This window comes from Pleurodeles waltl, chromosome 8, assembly GCF_031143425.1.
Source record: "Pleurodeles waltl isolate 20211129_DDA chromosome 8, aPleWal1.hap1.20221129, whole genome shotgun sequence".
NCBI classification, from domain to species: domain Eukaryota; kingdom Metazoa; phylum Chordata; class Amphibia; order Caudata; family Salamandridae; genus Pleurodeles; species Pleurodeles waltl.
The window spans coordinates 743,204,902-743,230,912 of NC_090447.1; the positions used below are offsets into that span (position 1 = coordinate 743,204,902).

The 26,011-nt window shown below is 44.3% G+C and overlaps 1 protein-coding gene across 2 annotated transcripts in view; it reads right to left on the reverse strand.

Moving 5' to 3' along the window:
* LOC138250265 (coagulation factor X-like) overlaps positions 1 to 26,011 on the reverse strand; it is a 431,870-nt gene that overhangs the window by 342,331 nt on the left and 63,528 nt on the right. For both annotated transcript variants that reach the window (XM_069204952.1, XM_069204953.1), the window contains exons 2-3: positions 21,037 to 21,200; positions 5,184 to 5,208 (exon numbers count right to left, since the gene is read on the reverse strand). In XM_069204952.1, the coding sequence (XP_069061053.1) occupies positions 5,184 to 5,208; positions 21,037 to 21,200 (189 nt within the window). The remainder of the gene's footprint in view (positions 1 to 5,183; positions 5,209 to 21,036; positions 21,201 to 26,011) is intronic.

Sequence of the window (26,011 nt, forward strand, 5' to 3'; positions counted from 1 at the left end):
GTGCCTCTCTGATGCAGGCCTCACCCTTCACAGAAAGAGTGCACGTTCTACAAGAACTATTTGATTTTTTTGGCTACATCTTTTCATGTGTGGGGTTGCAAGTAGACCCCAAGAAGTCAGATGCCATCCGAAGTGCACCTATACCGCACAATGCAACTGAAGTACGGAGTTTTCTTGGCATGGCAACATACTGTGGGAGATTTATCCCTCAGTTGGCCACCATAGCTGAGCCTCTTTGCCAACTCACAAAGGCTGACCCCAAGTGGACTTGGAGCCAGGAGCTTTTCAAGCCATCAAGGAGGCACTGCTGAACAAAGTGACTATGGCGTACTTCCACCCCCGAAAGAGGACAGAGGTGGTGGTTAATGCCAGCCCCGTTGGGTTAGGCTCTGTCTTGCTGCCTGAGCAACAGGATCAGGAGTGGGTGCCCGTGGCATATGCTAGACAAGCTCTGTCAGCAACGGGGGCTCGCTATGCACAAATTAAGACAGAGGCATTGGCCATCCGTTGGGCCTGTCAACACTTCCATCTGTACCTGTACAGCCAGGACTTTCAGGTGGTCACAGACCACAAGCCTCTTGTTTCTTTGTTTGCCGGGTTGTCACGTCTGGCTCTTCCGAGGATTGAGCGCTGGGCTGTTTTGCTCCAACCATACTGGTTCAAAGTTATCTATTGACCATGCGTGAACAACCCGGCCGATTACTTGTCACAACACACCCTGGAACCAAAGCACTATGAACCCCAGGATGAGGAGGGGGGAACAGAAGGAAAGTTTTGTGAGGATGGTAGTGCAAGCAGCATGCTCAGTGGCTACGATGTTACCTTAGATAGCCGAAGCTTCAAGCCATGACCCTGTAATAAGTTGAGCCAAGGATGCCTTCACCCGATGAGACTGGAAATGTTTTCTAAATGGCACCAGGTCCCTTGATCCTTAGGAGCGTCTGACCATGCAAGTAACCTGGAGGGTGCGAGACGAACTGTCCGTGGGGAGCAAGGGTCTCCTCCTGCACGGCCAAAGGATAGTGGTTCCCCGATGCTTATGGGACAGGGTAGTCGAACTACGTCATCAAAGACACAATGGGGTGGCCAAGACAAAAGCTTGTTTCCATAGCAAGGTGTAGTTTCCAAGCAAAGACACCCTTGTTGATGCCAAGTGAGAAGGGTGTCACTCATGTGCCATCATGGGCATTGATCAGCCGACTGCTTCAGTGATCACGGAGTCGGCGGGCAATGGGCCATGGACAAAGATCAGCATGGACTTTGAGACTTTTCTAGATGGGCGTTTAACCTTGGTTATGATTGACCGTACACTTGGTTCCCCATGATTGAGCTGGTCGCATCAAATGCATCTGAGCATGTGAGGCCTCTGCTGAAAAAGACTTGTGCCATGCTACGCCTCCTGAGCAAAGTGAGGACAGACAATGGTCCACCGTTTCAGGGGCAAGAGTTTCGAGACTATCTGGGTCAGCTGGCCGTACACCACCGACGAATCACTCCGCATTGGCCTCACACTAATGAGGATGTCGAGAGGTTCATGAGGACACTCAATAGAGCCCTGAGGATTGGTGTTGACCAAGGTGAGGACGCTGAATGGTGTATGCACAAGTTTCTGAGAGCCTACAAGCAGATGCCGCATAGCACAACTGGATGTGCTCCAGCAGCCCTGCTATTCCGGCAGCCTCTGCGGGATTGCATCCCAGCCGACTCACTGTGGCAGCTGAATGAGCTAAATGGAGAGGCCGTTCAAGAAAAGAGGAGGATGGCCAACTAGAAGGTTAGTGACCGGAGAAGAACAAGGCACCTTGATCTCAAGGTGGGCGACATGGTGTTTGTGAGGGACAGGCATCCTGGGTGGAAGTTCCAGACCCATTATGAGCCTGGGGTGTGGAAGGTGGTTAGGATGAATGGGATGATGGTGACTGTTCAAAGAGGAGATCAACGTGTCGTGGTTTAAGTGAGTGGAGATGTCAGGTGATGACGTTGGAGGTGAGAATGAGAATGAGGAGGTATAGGCGGTGGTGAAGCCCTGGTGGACGAGGTGCTGGGTGCTCCACAAGGGTCTAGCCCTGCTCCTGTGCAGTTGGTGGATGGTGTGAGCCAAGCTGAGTATGAGGGTGAAGGTGGGAGATACCATCTGCAACCCAACCCAACTCCAAGCCAGAGACTGTGGGTTTTTGCTAAATAGAGAACTGATTAAGTCATGTTGGAGTGTTCTTTCTTTTATTTGCTTCATTGTTTCTTCTTTCTTCTTATGTCTCTTCTTTTTTATTTTATAGTGCCAGATATCTGCTTCGTGCCTGTGTGACGGTAAGTAAGTTTTCTTTGATTAAAACAAGGGAAGGATATAGAGAGCAACCCGTGCTCTCCCATACATTGTTGCGATATGGGGGCATGTGGACCAGGCCCTCATGCAAGGTTATAGATAAAGGGTCACGCTGCTGATCCCAGCAGACGACACGTGTGCCATGGAGGATTGTTTGATTCATCTGTGTGACAGCGATAAACAGTGGCATTAGAAGTAAGGCCAATCTTGCTCCAATGGAGCAATACTCTCTGTGGGACTCACATCAGCCACGCACTCACAAAATTCACCAAAAGGCTCAAGCCACAAATCACAACTATTCAGGCAGGTAGAAGTGCACTTGAATCAGAGTTAACGACTGCGATCACTGGGGTATCCCAGTCAGCCACTAAATCCATCCCATCTTAGGCAATTTCAGCAGACACCAGTAGTATAGATGAACTGCTCCAAGATACTGGGGGGGTGTATGGACTGACTGACAGGTGCAATTACAACCCTTTCGCCACAAGCTAACCCCACCACAATATCATTACAGAAGGAAGAGCATATGCAGCAGAAAGGGTCAATTAATCAATCAATCAATCAATCAAGATTTATAAAGCATGGCTAGTCTCCTGATAGGGTATCCTGGCACTTGCAAGTCCCAGGGGCTTATTCAAACAGCCATATCTTGAGAGCCATTCGGAATTATGGAAGTGAGTTGATGGTCTGGAGGTGTGTGGGGAGGCTGTTCCAGGTTTTTGCTGCGATGTGAGAAAAGGAGTGTCCTCCACTACTTCTTGGGTAGATGTGGGGAGTATGGGCAAGTGAAAGGGAGGCAGAGCATAGTCTTATAGTCTTTTCGACGGTTGGTGGAAGTTTAGATGGTGGTTAATGTATGCGGGTCCTTGGTTGTATAGATCTTTGTGTGCATGGTTCAGCAGCTTGAATTGGCATCTCTTCTGTACGAGGGGCCGGTGGAGTTGTCTGAGATGGGGTGTGATGTGGCTTCGTCTGGGAAGGCTGAGGATGAGTGGAAGGTGTTGCTGTAGTCCAGTCGGCTGGTGATGAGGGCCTGTGTCATGGTGCATCTCGTGTATAGCGGTAGACACTTGAAGATCAGGGTAGAATTTAGTATGCAAAGCACAGTCTCGCAAAACTACATACTCATTTTTTGCTCACCCCTCACATCCTCCCAGGCCATCCCTGGGTGCTCTTTCTACTACCCCAGCTAAGAACATTTCAATTTGTGATATCTCATCATACAATGAGACTCTGACATGAAGGGACACTGATCATTCATTAGAGGTCCTCGCTGACGATTTAGGTAGCCTGCAGAATAGTAAGCCCTCCGACAAGGTACCCTTCCTTCATCAGTTTGTCGATTTATGGGCAAAGTCTAGACAACCATTGTCACTAGGGGCAGGGGGGAATAAAGCAGGATCAACAGGAAGCCTCAGACATGGTGTTAAGTGGCACATTGCCCACCGCACTACTTGCCTCACTCCTTCAGCAGGTTCTTAACGAAATTCGTGAGGTGCGAGCAGTTCAAATCCAAGCAAATAAGGAAATTGGCAAGCAACTGCTTGCACTAAATGAGCACCGGACCCTGTGCAATGCTCGTTTGACGCATGAAGAGCAGAGGGTTTCTGATTTGGAAGATAATCTCAATCATCTTGACGGTGTGACTTCCCAGACCAGGAAGGATATTGACGGGTTGAAAGCCAAACTTGAAGAAATGCATGGTCCAATTTGCGCTTTGTGGATGTACCCAAAGGTCAGGAGAAGGATCAGAAAGTGGGTAAATAGTTCTTTATAAAGTTATTCTCTTTTTAGCATGTGCATAATGAAGTGTGATTACAACTGCACTCTTGTATGTCATGCTGGTATGTGGTATTTAATCCTCTCATTCTTTTCAACCCTCTCTATTTTTAATAAATATTTACAAAACCATTACAAAGAGCATTAGCAAAAGCAGGAAACTGGCAGCTGGTACCAGGCCAGTTGGCTCTTTTTTAGGACTGGTATTAGCCTGGACCTTTTGATTTTACTGAGATTATGTGTATATCATAGTTTCTTATAGACGTTTCAGCCAGAAATAATCCTTTAGTCTGTGGTTGTGTAAGTCACATTTGATTTTCAATCACTCCAGTGTGCATTGTGGGGCAATGGGTCAACCCACTTGAGCAGCTGGCTGACTTCCCAGCAAGTTAGGGCATACTGTCCTTTCAGAAGGAGCACATTAACACCCAAAGTAATTCCCTTCAGTGGTAGGGACTGCTATAGTAATGTGTGCTTTTTTTACACTAAAATACTTTTGCCTTTAGCCAATGTTCTTTTAGATTGCTGAGGGCCTGGCCACTTCCCCAGCAATAAAGCCTTTCAAAAACCATGACAGAACCTAACAAGAACTGCCAAAGCCAAAAGGCTGGCAGCTGACGCCAGCTCTATTGGCTTTGCCAATGCTTGTCTATTAAATGATTTATAATGTCGCCTTTAGCTCACCAAATTGACCATATCAATTAAAAAATATGGAAATGACATGTAGGCGAAGATAAGCAATTGCAATAGATTTCGATAGCAGACTTGTGGCTAATTTAATTCTGTTAAATCACATATATTTTTAAAGATGGTCTATAAACTAGTAACAAGAACTGCATTATATTTCAATCATTGCTTGAAATGGAAATACCCAAATGCTGGTACTCACTATACAAGAGTGCCTGTATGGTAATGAAACGTGCTGACACCCTAATATTAAAAATACCAGATCCTGGATGAGAAATGGTGGCACACTCCATTTCAAATTAAAGAAATGGTAGCATTCACTACATGACAGCACTTGCCAATTTAAAACACTGATAATAACAAGAGATAAAGTGAGCAAGTAATCATTTCTTACCTCTGTATGTTTTCCAGAACCTTTCCTGTTGGGAAAAGAAATCTCAGTTACAAGGCGGCTGTGGAAAAGAAATATGTGAATTGCAGCAGTTCTCTCATAACGAGCAAATTAATGAACAGCAGAACCATGTCTGGTTTTCTTGCAACTTTTAGTGAATCATAAATACTACTATTGGAAGAGAGACACAGGGCAAAGAGAACAAATGCAATTTTGTTGGTAAAGTAGAAAAATATGTCCCAGTGTTGCTCTGTTGTTTTCAATGTACTGCCTCTCTCTTTTTCCAGCCCACAACTACCTTGAATAGAAGCAATAGGTGAAACAAGCAATACACTGTATGTTTTTGCCGCATCCCTTTCACTGAATAAAGCAGACAGACTGCGGATCAATCCTGCTTTATCTCAAGTGCACCTAAACCATTAATTTACTGCACCACCTTTAACATTTTGTGGCTCCATTTATGGACAAATAACATTCATAATATTTGTTTTCTGACACATAATTTTCTTGAGTTTTCAAGATATCATTTTAATGGCCAAGTTTGTTGCAACGGTGTGAGTGTGCCATATGATATACAGTACTTTGATGTGATGAAGGACATTAATAAAAATTAATTGCTCTTTTTTCACAACACTTTTTAGGGCTTGCCTATGAGAGCGTATGCACTGCATGCGCTCTCGCTTGTGAAAGGTATTGTATACAAGAAGGGACTTACATCCCGCCCATTGTTTAACATTTGTTGGCGTCATTGCCACTCTTCTTTGCTGCCATTTAATTAGCCAGAGCGTGCTGGCTTCACTTCCTCTTCTTTTGGCTGGAATATGGGCCAAGTACTGATTGCTTCAGCTCGAATACTGTCTTTCTGCTAATTACGATGTGATTGAGGCACTGCGTTTATTTTTCTACTTCCCTGTTGTACTTGTTAAACCTCTTGCCATTTGTAGCTATGTTCTACCATGCCACGCACACTTCGAAGAAGCCCTCTTCTCCTTTGAAATGGATGTGTTGTTGTGACAATAGATGTTATCTGCTTAGTTTAGAATCACAGGAGTGTTTTGATGAGACCTAGCAAGCATTGGCAAAATCAATAGGTTTTACCTGTGAGACTATATACTTTGCAATTGCCTCTTATGGGCATTGTCGACTTTGGCAATGATTTGTAGACAGGCTGTATTGCAGCATGGCTACTGTGCAGCATGGCTAAAATGATAATAAAAAATTACTATGATGCATTCAGTACTAATGTTCTTAACAAAACGCACTTAAAAAAATGCATTAGCTCTGGTTGCCTCATCGCGCTTCTTAAAACTATGTTCAGCCACACTGCAAAGCATCTGTTCTTCTGTACAGCGTGACAACAATAGATTGCCAAATCCAATAGTTCTCATAAGCGAGATCTATTGACTATGCCAATTCTTCTTTGTTTTCCGACTTCACTGTGGCATACTTCGCTACAGTGTTTATTGTGCATCATCATTTCTTGTCTATTTAGTATTTAAAAAAGTGCATGCATATTACTTCAGGAGATGATACCTTTCAATTTACTTTGTCTAGTTAAGTTAGTTAATTTGTACTTCAGTATACACCATTTTGTTACAATTTAGAAGTCTTACCTTGTTTGAAAGGCAAGACATGTAACAGCTGTAATAATGAAAAGATGGGGAGTCTGAAGAACATTTGAGATAATGAAAGAAACTAGATTTACTTCCAGGTGGTAAGGAAAAAAAGGAGTAAAGGTAAGATTTTCGACAATAACAGGGTTATTACCTACTATTAATTTAGAAAACAGCATTGTTTTCCTTGTGGCAGGCCATCCATAAGGGAATAATCAAATTTGAAGGAAACACCCCAAAAAAACAGATAAGGGGCAGAAGTAAAAAAACATTATTAGGATTATTAGGGCCATACATGACATAAGACATTGGGCCTTTTTTGGAGTGTGGAGGGGAGGGAACTCAATGGGCGGGTACCCTGATTACCATATTCATAAGCCGTCTGCTGTGCCCCTATCAGTTATGCTAGTGGAAACCTTACATTGATTGCCCAGTGGACATGAGGCTATCAGTGTAAGTATATTAGTCCATCTGACCTATTTAGAGCAAACAGTCTGAAGTACTTTTTTTCCTCTTCAAGAGCACCAGAAAAAGCCAGGTGGTTCCAAAGAGGAAGAAATTAAAATGACCACTACACCCAGGTAGAAAACTCTTGGGTACTAAGGTCATTATATATTTGCCTTATAAAATCAAACTGCTTCTTTGGGAGTTTATTTTTGGAAAGCAAAAATGTTAGATGAGCAGCAGTATGAAATATTGGCAGTAGCCTGGCAAATGTTCAGAGCCTGCTCCTTTGTAAGCATAGAGTTCTCCGCCAGGCTGGTGAAGAGCGATGAATATGGTAGGTTGTAGTCCACCAAGTCATTGAAGGTTATTATATCAGCTTTCCAGTCAGATGGCGGGCTGCCCACCAAACGTTTTGTTCTGATGAACATTCAGAAATAGAATTACAAACACTTAAACATTTCAATAGACATTAACGTTAGAAACATAGGGGTTGATTATAAGCCTGCAAAGATATGGAGGGAAAATAAAGAAATTAAGGCCCATATGTATGAAATTCTGAAATTGTGATTCCAAAATAGCAAATTCTTAGAAATTGTATTCACTATTTGAAAATCGCAAATTAGGAAATCGTAAATCACGTAATAGGAAAAGTTATATTTTTGATGCAGAATGATGATGTCAGACCAGGAAGTTTATAAATATAGGATGCGGCTAGTACCCTGAAGCGTAAGAAGCTGCTGGAAGTGAGGCGTGCACCTGGCTTACTACCTACAGTGTGTTTGGCAATCCCTGGGCATCACCAAGTCAAAAGAAGATGGGCAAAAGGACTCAGGAAGCAGAACAAGGAAGGTCAAGTTCTCTGAGAGGAAGCTTGAGGTCCTGACTGAGGAATGTGTCTCACACGTGGACCAACTGTTCAGGAAGGCCTCTTTCACAGTACCTGAGGCACAAAAATATGCGGATCTGGAACAACATCCTGGAGAAGGTCAACTTCCTAGGAGTCGCACAACAGGTGGTACGACCTGAGGTCCCGTACAAAGGGCAAGCTGGCCAGCTGGCCAGCAGGATTGCGGAGGGACGTGATACTGGTGGAGAACCCTCACAACAACTCCCGTAACTCCCAAGGAGAACTTCATGGAGGTGACCCTCGAACTCAAGAGGGTAGCAGGAGTAGGAGAAATTGACACCTCCAATTCAGGAGGCAGCAATCATGGTAAGTCATCGTCCCTTTATGTACCATACATGATAGACGTTTAGCAAATCCACATATCATACATCACAGCATAAATTACCCCAGTAAGGTGCTTGGCCAACCCAGGCAATGTATCATGGGAGTTGTAGTGCTCATGATTACCTTGCTGTACTGAGTGCTGATGACCACACAAAACATATCTGTACAACACAAACATATCACAAACACATGCAACAGAGTCACAATAATATTGTGCCCAAACTATACATATTTACTAACACAAATTATATACATGATTTCCACAGATCACACCTGGGACGTGTTCAGGACCTGTGGCAGCCGAAGGGGCTGCTGAAAGTGGGGTGGTCCTTGAGGTCACAACATCTCCACCCCTCAGCCCATCACCCCAAGTTCACCTGGCAGGAGAGCCACCATCTCACCACTGCCCGAGTTTCAGGACCGCGATGAGGGACAGTTGCAAAGCAGGGACCCCACAACATCCAAGCCCATGACAGAGCGAAGGGGCATAGGCCACACCTCAGCAGGCTGTCAGGAGACTATGTCAAATAACATGTTGGATGCACATATTGTGTATAGTGGCCTGGAGGGGTCAATCATCTCGGCACAGTGCCTGCAGACAAAGCAAACTCACACAGTCAGTAGGCAACGGCAACTCATGTCAAAATCGACGCACAATATGGAGAAAGGGCAGGAACGGTGGCTAGCAGAAATGCAGAAGGAGTACCATGTGCAGTGTCAGAGGTAGAGGCAGTACCTGGCATGTATTGACACATATGCTGGCTAGCATCAGCAACATCAATGCAGGAAGGTAGACTGGCAATATTCAGATAAACCTGGCACACTGCTGCAAGGATGTCTCACATGAGCTCGTGCAAGTCACCACCACACTAGAGAACATCCAGTCCCACAAACTCTGCATCCCCAACATCCCAGCCTAGCCTCAGTGGCATATCAGGTCCAAAGCCATGCAGTACCAGGCGTTCATGACACACATGTCTGGCAATGACTTGTAATCAGTCCCTCAACCCAGTGCTGATGACAAAGTACCCAGCCCAAGGGGTTGTAAGTGACTCTCTAGACACTCAGTGGGATGATTTGCCTTTTTTTCACCTTTTTTCCTTTGTGGTTCTTATGCGTGGGTGACCATTCTTCTTGTTTCTAGCGGAATCCATTTGAAAGTCTTGCGTAGCATGCGGAGGGTGTTGAAGCAGGAGGATGATATGGCATTGATTTGCTGAGTCATGGAGAGAGAGGAGTCCAGTTTGATGCCGAGGTTGCGTGCGTGGGTGGTGGGTGTTGAATGTGGTCCTAGGATGGTGGGCCACCATGAGTCGTTCCATGCTGTCTTGTTGGGACCGAAGATGATGATCTCGTTTTTTTCTGAGTTTAATTTGAGGTGGCTTTCTGTCATCCAGTTGGCGATGGCGAGGAGTCCGGCGTGTAGGTTATTCCTGGCGGTAGATGGGTTCCTCGTGAGGGAGATGATGAGCTGGGTGTCGGCAGCATATGAAATGATGTTGAGGCCGTGGGGGCGGATGATGCTGGCGAACGGAGCCATGTAGATATTGAAGAGGGTGGGGCTGAGGGAGGATCCTTGGGGGACCCCACAGATGGTCTTGGTGGCAGTAGACCGGAATGGAGGGAGGCAAACTCTTTGGGTTCTTTCGGAGCGGAAGGATGTGAGCCAGTCCAGGGCTTTCTGGCGAATTCCGGCATTGAAGAGGCTTATGCGAAGGGTTTGGTGGCCTACGGTGTCGAAAGCTGAGGAGAGGTCTAGGAGGATGAGGGCTACGGTTTTGCCCTTGTCCAATCTGGTCCTGATGTCGTCTGTGCAGGCGATGAGGCCGGTCTCGGTGCTGTGGTTTTTGCGGAATCCAGACTGGGAGACGTCGAGTATGTTGTTTTCCTCCAGGTAGTGAGACAGTTGTTTGTTAACTATCTTCTCTATGACCTTCACGGGGAAGGGTAGTAGAGAGATAGGACGGTAGTTTGTGAGGTCTTCAGGGGCTGCTTTGGGTTTTTGAGTAGAGCGTTGATTTCGGCGTGTTTCCAAATATCCGGGAAGGTTGAGGTCTCGAAGGAGCTGTTGATGACGGCCCAGAGCTGGGGAGCAATGGTTTCGTTGGCTTTGTGGAGGATGTGATGGGGGCAGGGATCTGTAGGGGAGCCTGAGTGGATGGAGCTCATGGTTTTTCTGGTTTCTTCATTGTTAGTGGGGGTCCAGGAGTTAAGTACGTTGGTGTGGCAGGGTGCTGTGGTGTTGGCTGTGTCGGTGGTGGTGATGGTGGGAGACACCGATGTGAAGCTTTCAGGTATGTCTATAATCTTGCGGTGGAAGTAGTTGGAGAGGGAGTTCCAGAGGTCTTGGGAGTGTGGAGAGGCGGAGGCGCAGGATTTGGGTTTGGTGAGTTCTTTAATGATGGCGAAAAGTTCCTTGCTGTTGTGCGCATTGTTGTCTATGCGTTCTTTGTAGAAGGATCGTTTGGTGGTCCGGATGAGGTGGTGATGTTTGCGCATGGCTGATTTGAGGGCGGAGATGTTGCTCACTGAAGGTTCTTGGCACCAGGCTTTCTCAATTTTCCAGCATCCTTGTTTGGAAGATTGAAGTTCTGCGGTGAACGAGGGGGCTGTCTTGTTGGTGCGGGTGTTGTTGGGTTTTGTGAGTGGGGCGAGGGAGTCTGCGCATGCTTCTAGCCATTGAGTGAGGTTGAGGCGGTGTTGGGGTCGTTGGTATTGGGAGGTGGAGCTTGTGCGAGGGTGGAGATCAGTTGTTCCTTGGAGATCTTGTTCCACTTGCGGTAGGGGATCGGATGTTGTTGGTGGTGGGCTTCAGGAAGGAAAAGTGGACGCAGTGGTGGTCAGTCCAGGGGAGTTCGGTGGTGTGAGTGAAGGTGCTGTGGTTACTGGAGGAAAAGATGGCGTCTAGCGTGTGGCCGGCTGAGTGGGTGGGTGAGGTGACTAGTTGCTTGAGGCCGAGGTTTGCGAGGTTGTCCAGCAGGGCAGTGGAGTTGCAGTCGTTGGTGCTCTCCAGGTGAAAGTTTAGGTCACTGAGGAGTAGGTAGTTTGTGGAGGCGAGGGCATGGGAGTTGATAACGTCGACGATAGTGTCACAGAATGGGGGGCGGGGTCCTGGTGGTCTGTAAATGAAGGTACCTCTTAGGGTGGTGTGGCGTTGATGTATACCTGAAAGTGCAGGTGCTCTGCGGTGTCTAGTGTGTCGTTGGTGTTGGTGGAGATTTTAATGGAGTTTTTGTGTATTGTGGCGACTCCACCTCCAGGTTTGTTGATACGGTCTCTACGGGTGTTTTTGTATCCTTCTGGGATGGCTATGGCGATATCGGGTTCCTATGAGGAGTTCATCCATGTTTCAGTGAGGAAGGCGATGTTGGGAGTGTTTGTCGTGAGTAGGTCCCAGAGCTTGATGGCGTGCTTGTGGATAGAGCGGGTGTTGAGGAGGATGCAGGTGAGGTGATTGGGGTGTTTGGTGTTGTTGTGGTGCTTGTTGGAGTGAGTGCAGGAGAAGTGGCATGAGCAGCGTGTGAAAGATCCATGGGTGTGTCTGGGGTTGGCCAGGGCGCAGGTGGTGTGCCGGCCGTGATTGAGAGCAAGGAGCTCTGTGGAGGACTAGTGGCGTTTGGGGGCGTCTGAGGAGCGTGGACCATGGGGACGAGCGCTGGGCTGCCATTAAGAAGGGGAGGTGGGAGGGAGGAGCAGCTGGGAGGCGGGAGGGGGTGGCCAATGGGGGTGCGAGGGGGCGGTCCGCAGGTGATGCAGCAGCAGGGACGAGGAAACCGGCAATAGCTGGATTTGAAAATAGGCAAAAACACAGTGGCAAAAATGAAGCAGGGCAGAAAAAGGGCACAAATACAGTCAACAACAGTGAAAAAAACGAAATACAAAGTACAAAAAATGAAATACAAAATACAGAGCACGCTAGATACACCTACCACTAGGCACCGGGGATGAGGCGTAGGCAGGTGCGACCTTCCTTCAAGCAGCAAGGCAGCAGTACAGGCGGGGTCAGGGGCACGGAGGCAGGCTGGTGGAACTGTCAGCCGTGTCGAGTGTATTCCTGGCCCTAAGGCAGGTCAGGGGTCACACTTGCCAATGCCAATAGGTCTGGCTTTACAATAATGTGTATGGGAATGTAAAGCATTACTAATAAATACCTTGGGAACAAGTATGTGTTTTCGTGGACGCAAAGAACTGTAGAATAAAACTGGTGTAGGTTAAAAGGTCAGGTTGGTGCAGGCAAGCCTGTGTGTGCACGTCTGTGCATGGACTTCACCCAGCACCCCTAGCCTCACTCATCCGACCACCCACAGATGCTATCATTTTAGCTTCCGGTGCACCTTGCATAAACTCTATAGGAAAATCATGAAAAAGCAGTTTTCTCTCAAACATGATATATGAAATTCCAGAAGGGTAAAGTCATTTTAGAACGCACCACAATTCCTAAATTTAGTGTGGCACCATCAACAAATTATTTATATTGTAATTAAAAATTATCACCCTTTATAAGTTCTCCTTTTCGTGTCCCTCAAAACCTAGCATTCGCTACAATGCATTTCCATGGGAGCTATCATGTAAATTGGTCCGAAGATGGCTGACATCACTTTCTGGTTTAAGTGCTTACAGTCAGATCTCAACATGAAATCGGTGCTTAGGCTTCGCCCAGATATACAAATTTGGTTTTCTTTGAATATCTCAAAAACTACTGAACGGATTTACCCCAAATAACAAAAAGGGAGCTTTCTGGATCAAGAGCCACCTTTCTGTCAAACTTAATGTAATTCTGTACAGCGGTTCAGACCGTAGTCGTGTTCAAAATCGTTAGGGAAATTAACATGACGTGACATATTTTGGGACCCCCCCTTTTTCTCACACCTCCCTTGATAGATTACCCTGAACATTTCCAGACATCTGCTGAAGTGAGCGTCAAATTCTTTTGAAAAATTTCATGAAGATTCATTGAGGGGCACCAAAAATATAGGCAAGTCAAAAAACGCCTTTTCTAGAGAAATTAGGTCCTAACCATAACTACTTAGTGGCAACCTCCACTAGGTAATATATATGTATGTATATATATATATACACACAAATATATATATATATGTATATATATATATTTGATATATATTATATATTCACTGAAAAAAACAAAGGTCACAGGGACGTTATAGTTGGTGTTATAGTTAGAGGTCTCTCAAGTAACACTTGTCCCCTAAGGTATCTATAACTCGTGCATTTGCCATCCACTGCTACCTTACTCAACAAAACCATAGAAATTCAGCATTTATAGTTAGAGTTCATTCACATAACTGTAACTTGTGCCCTAAGGTAACTATAACACCCTCACTATGAACAGTTGTCTCATCAATAATTGTATTGCAAATGCTGCAGTGATAATATAAAAGATGGGATAGAAGATGTCATCAATGATATAATATGTGGAGTAATTAGATTTGCATTGCGAAGGCACAAGTTATAGTTACCTTAGGACGCGAGTTATAGTTACTTGAGATAACTCTAACTATATGACATGAATTTCTATGGTTTTGTACGTTTAAAATGTGAGCCTAGCTATAACATCCCTGTAACCTTTGGTGTTTTAGGTGAATTTCTATGGTTTTTTTAAATTCTATTACCTAACTATAATGTCCCTTTAACCTTTGGTTTGTTCAGTGAATTCCTATGGGTTTTTAATGTAAAGTTAACCTCCTGCACGTGTTTAAATGAAGTCCCTGGGTGGGCCAGGTCCTGGGGGCATTGAAATTTTGAATGTGGGAGGACTGCCTCACTAACTAATTAAATACTTAACTAATTTAATGCTTACACCCACCCCCGCCCCACAGCCCCAGGGACCACCAACTGCCTGGGGCAGAATATATAATGAAATGCGGGGGGCGCCCGGCCCCCCAGCAGCCCAGGGACCACCACCTTCCGGGCTAACATCTAACTTAATGCAGGGGGACATTCAGCCCCCGCAGCCCTAAGGAATGTCACCTCTCTAGGGCTAACAACTAATTAAACAGCCCGGGGACCGCCATCTCCCCGGGCTAACATTTCATTAAATAATTAAATGCAGGGTGGTCACCTGGATCCCCCTGCAGCCCTGGGGACTGCCCCATCCCTGGGGCTAACATCTAATTAAATGTAGGGGGGGTCCCTCAGCCCCCCACAGACCCAGAAACTGCCACATCCCTGGGACCACCAACCCCCAGGGCTGGCTTCTGCTATGTCCCTAGGTGCATACCCGGGGACATAGCTGTTTGCTCTCACTTGGCGGAGCTTTGACAGCTCCCTCCAAGTCAGCGCAAGCTCTCTGCTTTCTGCAAGTGGGAGCTGTCAAAAGGCTTCTGCTTGCAGAAAGCAGAGAATTCATCTATTTCCCTGCACGTAAATATGCACGCTAGGGAAACATGAAAACATTGCTCCCGCGAGCAGGGAACTACTGTTTAATGCAGCTCCCTGCTTGTGGGAGCAATGTTGGCTTCTGCAGGACATGGGGAGCTAGCTAGGACCACGGAGGCCTTGAGGATCCTCCTTGGTCCTGTCACTCTCTCTCTTTGTCATAATGGGATGAAAAGAGAGAGAGCAATTGTTATTGTAATGGTCTCTCCATAAATTGACTTCAAAGATTCAGACTAGCAAGATGTTTTGTAAGAATGTTATTGTTACGTTTTGACGGGTGGTAGACCATGGTCACTTCTGGCCTAGTGGTTCACGTCTCAGACCCATAAACTGAAGGTTGAGGGTTCAAGTATATGTGTGTCTGTGGTAATTTCCCCGGGACCCTAGGGCCGAAATCAGCCAGGGTAAGGGAGCCGCGTGCCCTCCTCCCCCACAGAAATAATTTTAGAAGGGGGATGGGGTTCCTGGGGCCAAAATCTGCCAAGGGAGGGAGGCCATGCGGACCTGCAGCCAACTCCCTCTGCGCATGTCCAAAGGCTGTGTGCAACATGGATTTGGGTGGTTAGGGGCTTGGCTAGAGGGTCTGGGTGCAGGCCAGACCCTGTGGCCAACCCCACGATGCACGGCTGAAGCCCGTGTGCGTGCAAGGTTGGGTGGTTATAGGGGGTTGATCGCAGGGCCTGGCCGCAGGCTAAGCCCTGTGACCAACTGATGCCACGCATGGTCGAAAGCCATGAGCGGCGGTGGTTGGATTATCGTATAGTAATGAAAATCACTTTACGTTAAAAAAAAGAAATTCACTGAAAAAACAAAGGTTACAAGTGCCTTATAGTTGGGAAATAAAATTAAAAAAACATGGAAATTCACTTAAAAAAACAAAGGTTGCAGGGATGTTATAGTTAGACTCACATTTTAAACGCACAAAACCATAGAAATTCACTTGTTATAGTTAGAGGTAGCTCAAGTAACGATAACTCTTCCCATAAGGTATCTATAACTTTGCCATCCACTGCTATTTGCCCAAGAAATTACGGCAATCATGACATATTTGATAATATCAGTACCAATATCAATGTAATATTTGCAGTAAATATTTTGGCGAAAAAACTGTGCATGGCGGGGTTTTGTACGTTTAAAATGTGAGCCTAACATAACCTCCCTGTAACCTTTGATATATATAAATAACTCTTATCTGTGAAGTACTTATCCTCCTTGCAAGGATATCCAAAGACGCCATCAGGAATGATCCCGATATGATCCTAACACATTTTGGGGGCATTTTGTTAGTTTGCACCTGGTTACCACCTAATCTGATTCAATGGTAATGGCATTTCCTAAATGCTCATTTCACAACCACGACATGCTATGTACATGCAGTTAGGAAATCGCAAATCGGACATCCCTCTTTGTGATTTCCTATTTTGCAAATCTCAAAATGTGATTTCTACTGGGTAGAAATTGCATTTTGTGTTGTACATTACGAAAGGCAGTTTTGCATTTTTAACGGCCAAAAATAACAATTTGGACCGTTAAGAAATGTAAAATATTTTCACTCATATGGGCCCACATTGTTCAAAATTCATGACCAACAATAAGAATCTATGACAATAAGCCTTACTGGTTTCAGATACACTGCAAGCAAAATAAAAAACATGGGCCCCTACGTGTAAGTTGTGTGATTTCCTATTAGGAATTTGCAATTTCCTAATAGTAATTGCGAGTCTGTCGGAATCACTATTAGGAAATCGCAAATTACCTTATTCCGTTTTGCGATTCCCAAATATCAATTTCTACAGATTTGGTATTTGGGAATTTGCAAAATTGAAATTTTGTACATATGGGCCTTGTTGGAACCTATAAACAGGGTTACTAATGCTATGCATAGCAACTATTGAAGGTGGGTAGCATTGATTTGCACTTAGTGTGTAAGGGTCCAATTGAAGGTAGCTGGTGATTTGTTTGTCTGCATTTGAACAGTGGTGTTCAAAGAACAGAGGGTCCGATGTATGAGGCCAATATGCAGTCGCCTTTTGCGACTGCATAATGGCCTTTTCCAATGTACTATCCCTATTTTGCGAGTCGGCATGCAAATACCAACTCGCAAAATAGGGATTACGACTCGCATTTAGGAAGGGGCGTATGATTGTTTTGAGACCTCAATTGCGGTCCCTAGAGGACCCCTTCCCCTTTGTTAATGGATGCAAAAATATTTTTTCAGATCTGGAAGTAGTCCCACGGACCACTGCCTAATCTGAAAAAATTAAACTGAAGCGTTTTCTTTTTCTTTTTGAAATACATCCCATTTTCCTTTAAGGAAAACAGGCTGAATTTTTTAAAAGCAGGCCACCATCCCTGTGAGTGCAGCCATTCCCATTGGGGTCGCAAATTGCAACCTACCTCATGACTATTATAGAGGTAGGTCATTTGCGACCCCATTGGAAATCGCAAACATTTGTCCACTTGGTTTTGCGATTCTCAATTTGTGACTCCGAAATAAGTCGTAAATTGTGAGTCGCAAAACTCAAGTTTGTACATCTGGCCCTAAGACCATGAAGTCTCCATTAATGAAATTAAAAGCCATGGAAAGCAAACATTGCATCATAGATACTTTTGACAAAGGGCCAGTAAGAATGTCTATTTGTGCTGAGGCATTTTCTTTGTGAGAACACATAAGGCTGTAAATCCAACAACATTTTATAATGACAGCAAAGAAACACAAATGAATGTGCATGGGTGATTAGTGAATAACCTTACCCTGTTGTAACGTGAAAGTAGACCCATTTCCTGAACAAAATCCCCCATAAACTGGCAATTAAAAGGTCATCATGCTAATACAATAAATTCATTGAAGAACACACTCGGACTCTAAGTTACAAGCTACACGTCATGGTGCTTGAGCAGCCTGAAAAAAGGATTACTTGAGAATATCACCAAAACCCACTGGCAACACAAATGGGACAAAGAAACGTTCCTCGAAATACACAGCCTTGAGGGAGAGCTTACCAAAGCAGTGGCAAACAACGTAAGACCCATGAAAGCCAATGATTGAAGTGAGCTTACCCAAAGTTCACTCTCTCTGCACTACTTCTGAGATCTATTCTCCAAGACAGCTGAAGTAGCTTGTTGTGACAACTAAAAAGACACTAAGGAAATGATTTATCATTTTTTCATGCATACCCAGGCAGCAAGACACCTCGGCGCTGCATGAAAGGGAAAGACAGTGTGGTATATAATCAATTGTAATATTAATGTAGATTGTTCTCTTTGCTCTGCTCTCAGGCTGATGTCATAGTCTGACATCATGTAGAATATGGAATGTTAGGAAGGTTTGATGAGAGCAGAGCTGAGAGGAGGAGAGTGTAGTTGGCTGTGGATGGGATGCTTCAATAAAGGACCAGATTTCATACCTTCTTGATCCAATCGTCATCTTTTCAACACTGGCGACGAGGATGGGATCCTGTGGAGCATCTTAACACTATTTGTCAGGCTACTTCGTGCTGATTTGCGTCATATTTTTCATTACGTTCAGAATTGTGCCCTGCAAAAATCTTAAGGTATTAATTTACCTCCACCTTAAGGTTTGACTAGAAAACAGCTGTGTTTTTTTTTACATCAGTTGTGTTTTTTTTGTTCTCTCACATTCTTTGCTGGCAACCTTTTACACCTTTAAGCTAATTCATTGAATGTGTGTATTTCGATTTTGGACTTTAGCACCATATTCTTGGTTCCGTTTTGTAATCATGCTCAGGAGAGCGTGAAAGTTCAGTGGTGTGCAGTCAAGAACATCGTTTTACCCAGAACATTTAATTCTTGCAGGTTAACGGCGCTCAGGAGAGCGCGAGCAAGATTTATCGTATTAATTTTTCTTTAAATCGGCTCTAACTTTGATTTTATTCATGCTCGGTAAAGCGTGAAAGAATTATTGATTTTACCGAGACTGAGCTCAGGAGAGCATATTGCTTTGTACAAGGTGTATTGGAGGAAAGAGAATTGAGTGGATATTGGAAGGTAAAGGATGAACTATCTATTCAGGATGGTCTGTTGTTACGAGGTCTGAGGTTAGTGGTTCCTGTAGTTTTGAGAGATAGAGTTGTTAATCTTGGGCATGTTGGTCATCAAGGTATGAGCAGAACAAAGGCCAGAATTCGTCTGGATTATTGGTGGCCAGGAATGGATTTGAGTGTGGAGAGGGTTGTGAGAGAATGTATTGAATGTTGCAATAGTGACAAAGTTTATAAAACAAGAGTACCTCCAATGTGTGTAAGAGACATGCCACTAAAACCATGGCAAGAAATTGCGGTGGACATTGTGGGCCCGTTACATGGTAGGGGTGGTGTCACTTATTTGTTAGTGCTCATTGATCATTGTTCTAGATGGGCTGAGATAGGTATATATCACAGTACAGAAACCAGGAGAATAATTGAGTTTCTCAAGGACATTTTTGGACGTGAGGGTTTCCCTGATACTATTGTCACTGATAATGGACCGCAGTTTGTTTCGAGAGAGATGAGTGAGTATCTTGAGATGTCTGGTATAAAGCACAAAAGATGTTCTCTTTACCATCCCGAAGGAAATGGAATCGTTGAAAGATTTAATAGGTGTGTGAAAGAATGTATACAACTAGAGAGTGCTTCAAATAGAGACTGGAAGGAAGGTCTAAAAGAATTCCTATATGCTTATAGGATGACTCCCCATTCTACAACAGGAAAGGTTCCTTTCGAACTGTTCAGAGGTCGGAAGGCTAACACGTCACTTGCACCTGCATGGGTGTATTGGAGGAAGGATGTAAAGGATCAAAACATAATGGATGAGAAGAATGTGCATGAGAGTGAAAAGGTACGAAAAAGGAAATTGTATTATGACCACAAGAAGGGAGTGTGTGAGCTTGACATAGTGGTTGGAGATCAGGTATTGATCAAAAAACCAACATTGAGTAAAGGGAAGAGTAAATTTCAAGGACCTTTTGAAGTTATTAAATTATTCAGGAATGCCGTGAAGATAAAAGATGGTAGAATATGGAATTTTAATAGAATTGTAAAATTCATTGGAAATTGTTAAGGTTAGTGTTTCAATGTATTGTATTTTGTTATCTGTTCTATTGTTATTTCTTCCAATCTTTGTATATTGTAGTCTGAGCATTTTTATTTTAGGGGGGAGGTGTGTGGTATATAATCAATTGTAATATTAATGTAGATTGTTCTCTTTGCTCTGCTCTCAGGCTGATGTCATAGTCTGACATCATGTAGAATATGGAATGTTAGGAAGGTTTGATGAGAGCAGAGCTGAGAGGAGGAGAGTGTAGTTGGCTGTGGATGGGATGCTTCAATAAAGGACCAGATTTCATACCTTCTTGATCCAATCGTCATCTTTTCAACAGACAGGAATGTGCTGTATTTACCATTGTATGGCGCTTTCCTGTCCTTTCTTAGCGCAGACTCACTTTTGGCTGCCTAGCAACAATGAAGGCACCTTGCGTCATGGTGCAAAGGTGCCGGTATTCTAGGCAGGATTGTTTTTGTGCTGGAAGGGACACCTTCCGGTACAAAAACAATGCTGAAAAGCATTTTCCTCTTCCCATGTGTCCTGCAGATCGCAGCACACTTAGAAAGAGGAAAAAATTAGGAGATATTTTTCTTTGTTACGTCTCACCTGGAGCGGCATAGCATTTTGATGTATTCCCAGGTCTACCACTAATAGTAAATCTAGAAGTGTGCCAAAAACCATGGCTGGATGCTCAGGAACTCCCACGCTTCACCCATAGAACTCCTCCCAGCTGCAGAATAATGCAAGGCAGCTATTTGCGCTGCGTTGGGTTACTCTAGATTTATCAAGCCTTGCAGGGCCATGCAAGGTGGATTTGCATGGCTTGATAAATCTCACTTAGGTTTTGCATCAACCTTGTGCCCCCTTGCGTGGCACAAGGATGATGCAAAACCTCGATAAAGCTGGCCCTTACTATTTGATAATTCTCTCTGAAGCTAGAAGAGGTACACATAAACTCTTTCATTGCCATTTCCTAACCAACCAATACCTATTTTATCTGGTAACAGTATTTGTAGAAATGGTTGAATGAAGACAAGCATCACTGAATGCTTCATTAAAGCTTGATTTGTGATTTTACAATGAGTAGTTTTGGAAAGAATCAAAATGAATATAAAGATTTCCTTACAGTCTCGATGCTATTTTCAAAGTATTCGAGGGCTTCTTCGAATGAGCATTGTTCTTCGTAACATTCACTTTCCAAGCTGCTTGACCAAAATTCGCCAAAGGGATACGGGTTAGCTCGTTTTGCTCTTCCGAGTATTGTGGTAGCGCTTTCATGCTCTAAAAATACTAGAGAGAAAAGCAATATTTTCATGCATAACATTTCATTGGTTAGAGTCAGAGATCACACATTGACTTTTCAGTGATTTAGTCCATGCGGTTCGCTGCACTGTCCAGGGACTTTGTGTGAAGTGCTCTTATTTCTGTGGGTACTTCCCCCATCAACTCCCACATTACCGAACCCATAATCAGGTTAGGGTAAGGGACCAGGTAAGGATCAGAGTGAGGTTTAGGGTTGGGGGTGGAGTGAGGGTAAGTTACGTTTTACGTTAGAGTAAGGAAGGACTAGTGATGAGGTAAATGTTATCACTAGGTGATGGGATTGAGTTAATTTACCTTTTAGGAACATAGGGGGTCATTCCGACCCTGGCGGTCCAAGACCACTGGCTGGCGGTGCTTCCCAGCCCATTCTGACCGCAGCGGTAAAGCCGCAGTCAGAAAAGGGGATCCGGCGGTTTCCCGCCGGATTTCCTCTGCATGGGCTGAATTCCGACCCCCTTCCCGCCATCCTGTTTCTGGCGGTTTTTACCGCCAGGAACAGGATGGCGGGAACGGGTGTCGTGGGGCCCCTGGGGGCCCCATAAAGAATTTCACTGTCTGCTTAGCAGACAGTGAAAATCGCGACGGGTGCAACTGCACCCGTCGCACCCCTGCAACTCCGCCGGCTCCATTCGGAGCCGGCTTCATTGTTGCAGGGCCTTTCCCGCTGGGCGGGCGCCCTTTTGGTGGTCGCCCGCCGGCCCAGCAGGAAAGCCAGAATGGCACCCGCGGTCTTCTGACCGCGGAGCGGCCATTTGGCGGTGACCGCATGGCGGGCGGCGACCGCCACCCGCCGCGGTCGGAATGACCGCCATAGTGATAATTTATTGGTTCTTGAGCTGTATGTGCTATTAAAAATTAAGATGAGGAAATAGTTAGAGAATTGTTTTCATTTTGTTGTACAGTAAAACACGGCATTATTACATAATTTTTTAGGGTAGTTTTTCAAAAGGTTATTGATAGTCATCCAGCGATGATAGCCATTGGCAGCTTTTATGTCTTTAATCACATCCTTGTGCTTTACTCAGTAAATATGTTCTATCAATTTCATAAACCTTTATCGATCAGCAACTCCTGGCTTTGTTAACCTTAGATGTCCATCAGTTCATAGGACCCCAAACAGTCATTTTGATTGATAGAACTTTAAGCCTGTAAGTGTTTCGCTCTTAGAGCGGGAATTTTACTTAGAGCTTTTCAGGGCAGTAAAATGTGAAGTGGCAACTCATATCACTCAGTATCTAAGTGCCAACATTGTCTACCAGCAGGTGATTGGGAGGATTACCTGGTCCCTATTTATGTTTGGGGTTAGAAAGTACATTTATGGTTACAGATGCGGTCACAGACTCATTGATTGTATTAATAAAGAACACTTTGATGGAGTTTCTTACACAGTACTTAATTCGTAAAAAAAAAAAAAAAGTGCCAAACCCCTCGTGAGGAGGTGATTGCAGCTTGCATCACACATTGCCACTGCCAACACTACCAATGGCAGTACTTACCCAAATACTAACCATCACATTGCTACAAAAGTGACAATTGTTCTTTGCCCCCAAACTGATAAGAATGGCTTGGGTGGCAAGTATTAGTTGTTTTTAATGTCTATTGAATTAATAGACAACTGTTGATCCTCTCATCTTTAAATAACGCAAACAGTGTCACCATGTGGCAGCTGTCATAAGTGCTGTGCTGGCAATAAAGTGCTGGGGTTAAACACCTGAAACCACCTGCTCAAGTTAAGCACTGCTTTTTATATGGTAAGAGAGGTAAGAGCCAGAGGGGCTTATAAGCAGGTTTAAATGGTTAGAGGGTAAGGCATGCTATAGCAAGTGGGAGGAACTGTGATTCTTGCAGCATTGCAGGTCATTGGAAAGATTGAAGAGCAAGGATAGCTGGTTCCACCGTCTTAGAACATAGGCACACAAGGCCTGTTTTTAGGTTTTTTTAAAATCTTACATTCCTTCTGTATCTCTAGCATTGTAATTGAAAGGTTGTGTGTTATACTGTATTCTCTGTAGGTGGAGATTTTATCAGTAAAGTAGTCTGGATTGTGTGAATGCTCAGACTAACAGACCATCACTGACCGAGATTTAGATAAGGGTTGTGTGGGTGCACGTGACGCAATGCTTTTCGTTGCTTTGTGCCAAATAATCGTCCACATAGGCAGACCACGCTGGACCTAACTAAATGGCCATTATGTGTCCAATTTGATGCAAGTTTCTGTAGCATACAGCATCAAGCATTCCACTCCAGTCACAGTGCAGAGCGTTGTTGACACAGGGAACTATTGAAAATGAGTGAGAGGAGGAGGAGGAGGAGATGACCTGCTTGAGGAGATGACTTGCGGCATGGGGAAGAGACTAATGGAGGAAGAGGACATGGATTCTTGCTCTTTCCTAAAGCATTGCACCGAGTGACAATTGAAAGGCCTGGGTAACTGGCCTCACGGTCTTGGGATATAAGCCGAGAAGGATTTGAGCATGTTACCACAATAAATAAAGATTGTGGAAGTGTAAAGCGAAGGAGTGATCTCACCCACAGGAGAGAGGACTGGAAGGGGCTGCAACTCAACATAAAGCCTGTTAGTGACTGTTCATGTGGCAATACAAATGACAAAAGACAGGATTTTTGAGTGAAAGTTGGTAACATATGTATTTTGTTCCCTGATAATAATGTTCACCAACTTCCAATTATTGTTATGTGCAGAGGGATGATATCTGTGATACATTATTTAAATCATAAAACATATTCTCCCTATCAATTGTACGGCGACTGCTTACTATTATGTACAATAGGCATACTTTTTTCCTGTGGTAGCAATGTACTTATCCAGACAATGAGTATGAAACTTCCACCAAGCCACAAAGGTCAGCTTTTGAATTCTGCACTACCTCCCTCCAACAGTGTCCCAGTTTTCTCTATGGCTCCTCTCATTTACTTAATTTCTTTCATAGTGCTGCTCATCCCAATGTAGGTTGTTCAAGAGCTTTACTTTGCACACACATATTATACAGAGACAACGAATCATACAAGTGTGCAAATCAATGTATAAAAATGTTACATGAGACAATGAAGGCTATACGGTGTGGGAGTCACATCTCATCTATACCGGTAGGCATTATATGTTAAGAGTGCTTGGTCTAGAGAAACACAAACTCAGATTTTAAAATGAAACACAATTTTTGGGGTTGTCTATACTAATCAGAATTCCCTCTAGTGAACTTAGAATAAGGAAACATTGAGGAAAAACATAAGGTTCTAAACTTATGCCATGTAGATTACATACAGCTGTATTCCAAATCATAACTCGCTGTTCTATATTAGAATTATAACTTATGAACTGAAAGTAATCAAATGATCTCTGTGACAAAAGCTGCTGAGCTATCTACATAAAATACTAATATGTGATCTGTATTTTACACCTTGTGTTTTGCAACAGTCACATTAACCCTACGTGCTACTTCATGATGAGTTAAAACTCACAAGATAAAACACAGATCTCTCCTGCACTGGATGCACCAAACCAACAGCTAGCAATAAAGCCACATATGGTTCATAGATCAGGCAGGGCTCCAGAAAAAAGAGCTGAAAGCAATGCTGGCAAAACAATGTAATACACACCCAAGCTTCTGATAACTAATATAAACAATGTATTCTGGACAAACATTCTGGTATTGATAACACCATGGAAGGAGCCAGACCACCACCATTAATTGCGCTAAATCTCTAGGCCACAAATTAGATCAGAATCTTATGTTCAATCTCAGATAAACAACTTAGTAAAAGAAGCTCAACCACAAATTGAACTCCAGTGTGGAATGAAACAAGTGGTCCCAACTGAATATTGCATGTTTTATATTCATTTATTGAGCTCTATTGTACAGAGAAAGCATTGATTTTGCACATCTGGATAGTTGTCAAGATGTGCATCAATTGGTCATCTTAATAGATGGACAACATACACTGTAACAGAAGAGCAACTATCTCCCAACTTTCTCCCCTAACAACCTCCCCTGCTCTCCCACACCCCTCCCTTTATTTAATTGAAAAGTCGTCTTTCATGTAACAGTGCCAAGGCACTCTGATTTCTTCATGGTTTAAGTCGAGAGTGTGCTCTATTCAAAAGTTATGTGTTTCCGTCAGGTGTAGTATTCTCAGTTATCTGGGGTAGGTAAGTTCTCTTTATGTCTGGGAAAAAAAGTTAATTTATTGTCCTCATGTCTTCTGAAACTGTGTTTTTCATTTCTCTAGGGAGGCTGTGGTTTTTCCATACCTAGTAAGTTCCAGAGTCAGTGGAACCAGTCTCCATGTTCAGCCGCAGCTCCTCCACAATGGCGGAGGAGCATCGTCCCGCTGGCTCAGAGCCAGCAGCTGAAAAATAAAACAATATTTTACTATTGCTTTGTTTTTCAGCTGCTGGCTGAACCAGCCTGTGCAGGAAGGGGCAGGGTGGGGCCGTGGGAGTGGGGAGGAGGAGTGGAGTGCACTTAACTTAGGTCAGCCAAACAGACATGCACAGTTAGTTTTCTCCAACCAAGCTGTGTTTGACAGTGGGGTTGGAGAAACAGCACATACTCCCTGTGCCAGACCGAGCAGTAAACCAGCCCACTCAGGCTAATCCCCAAGCTGCTCTCATGCTTGTTAATCAATCAATCATGTATGTTTAGTGCACACTACTCCCCCTTTAGGGTCTCAAGGCGCTGAGGGGTGTTTCCTCAGAGATCAGTTGAAGAGTCAGGTCTTGAGGTTCTTCCTGCATTGAGGCGGTTATGGCGACTGTCTGA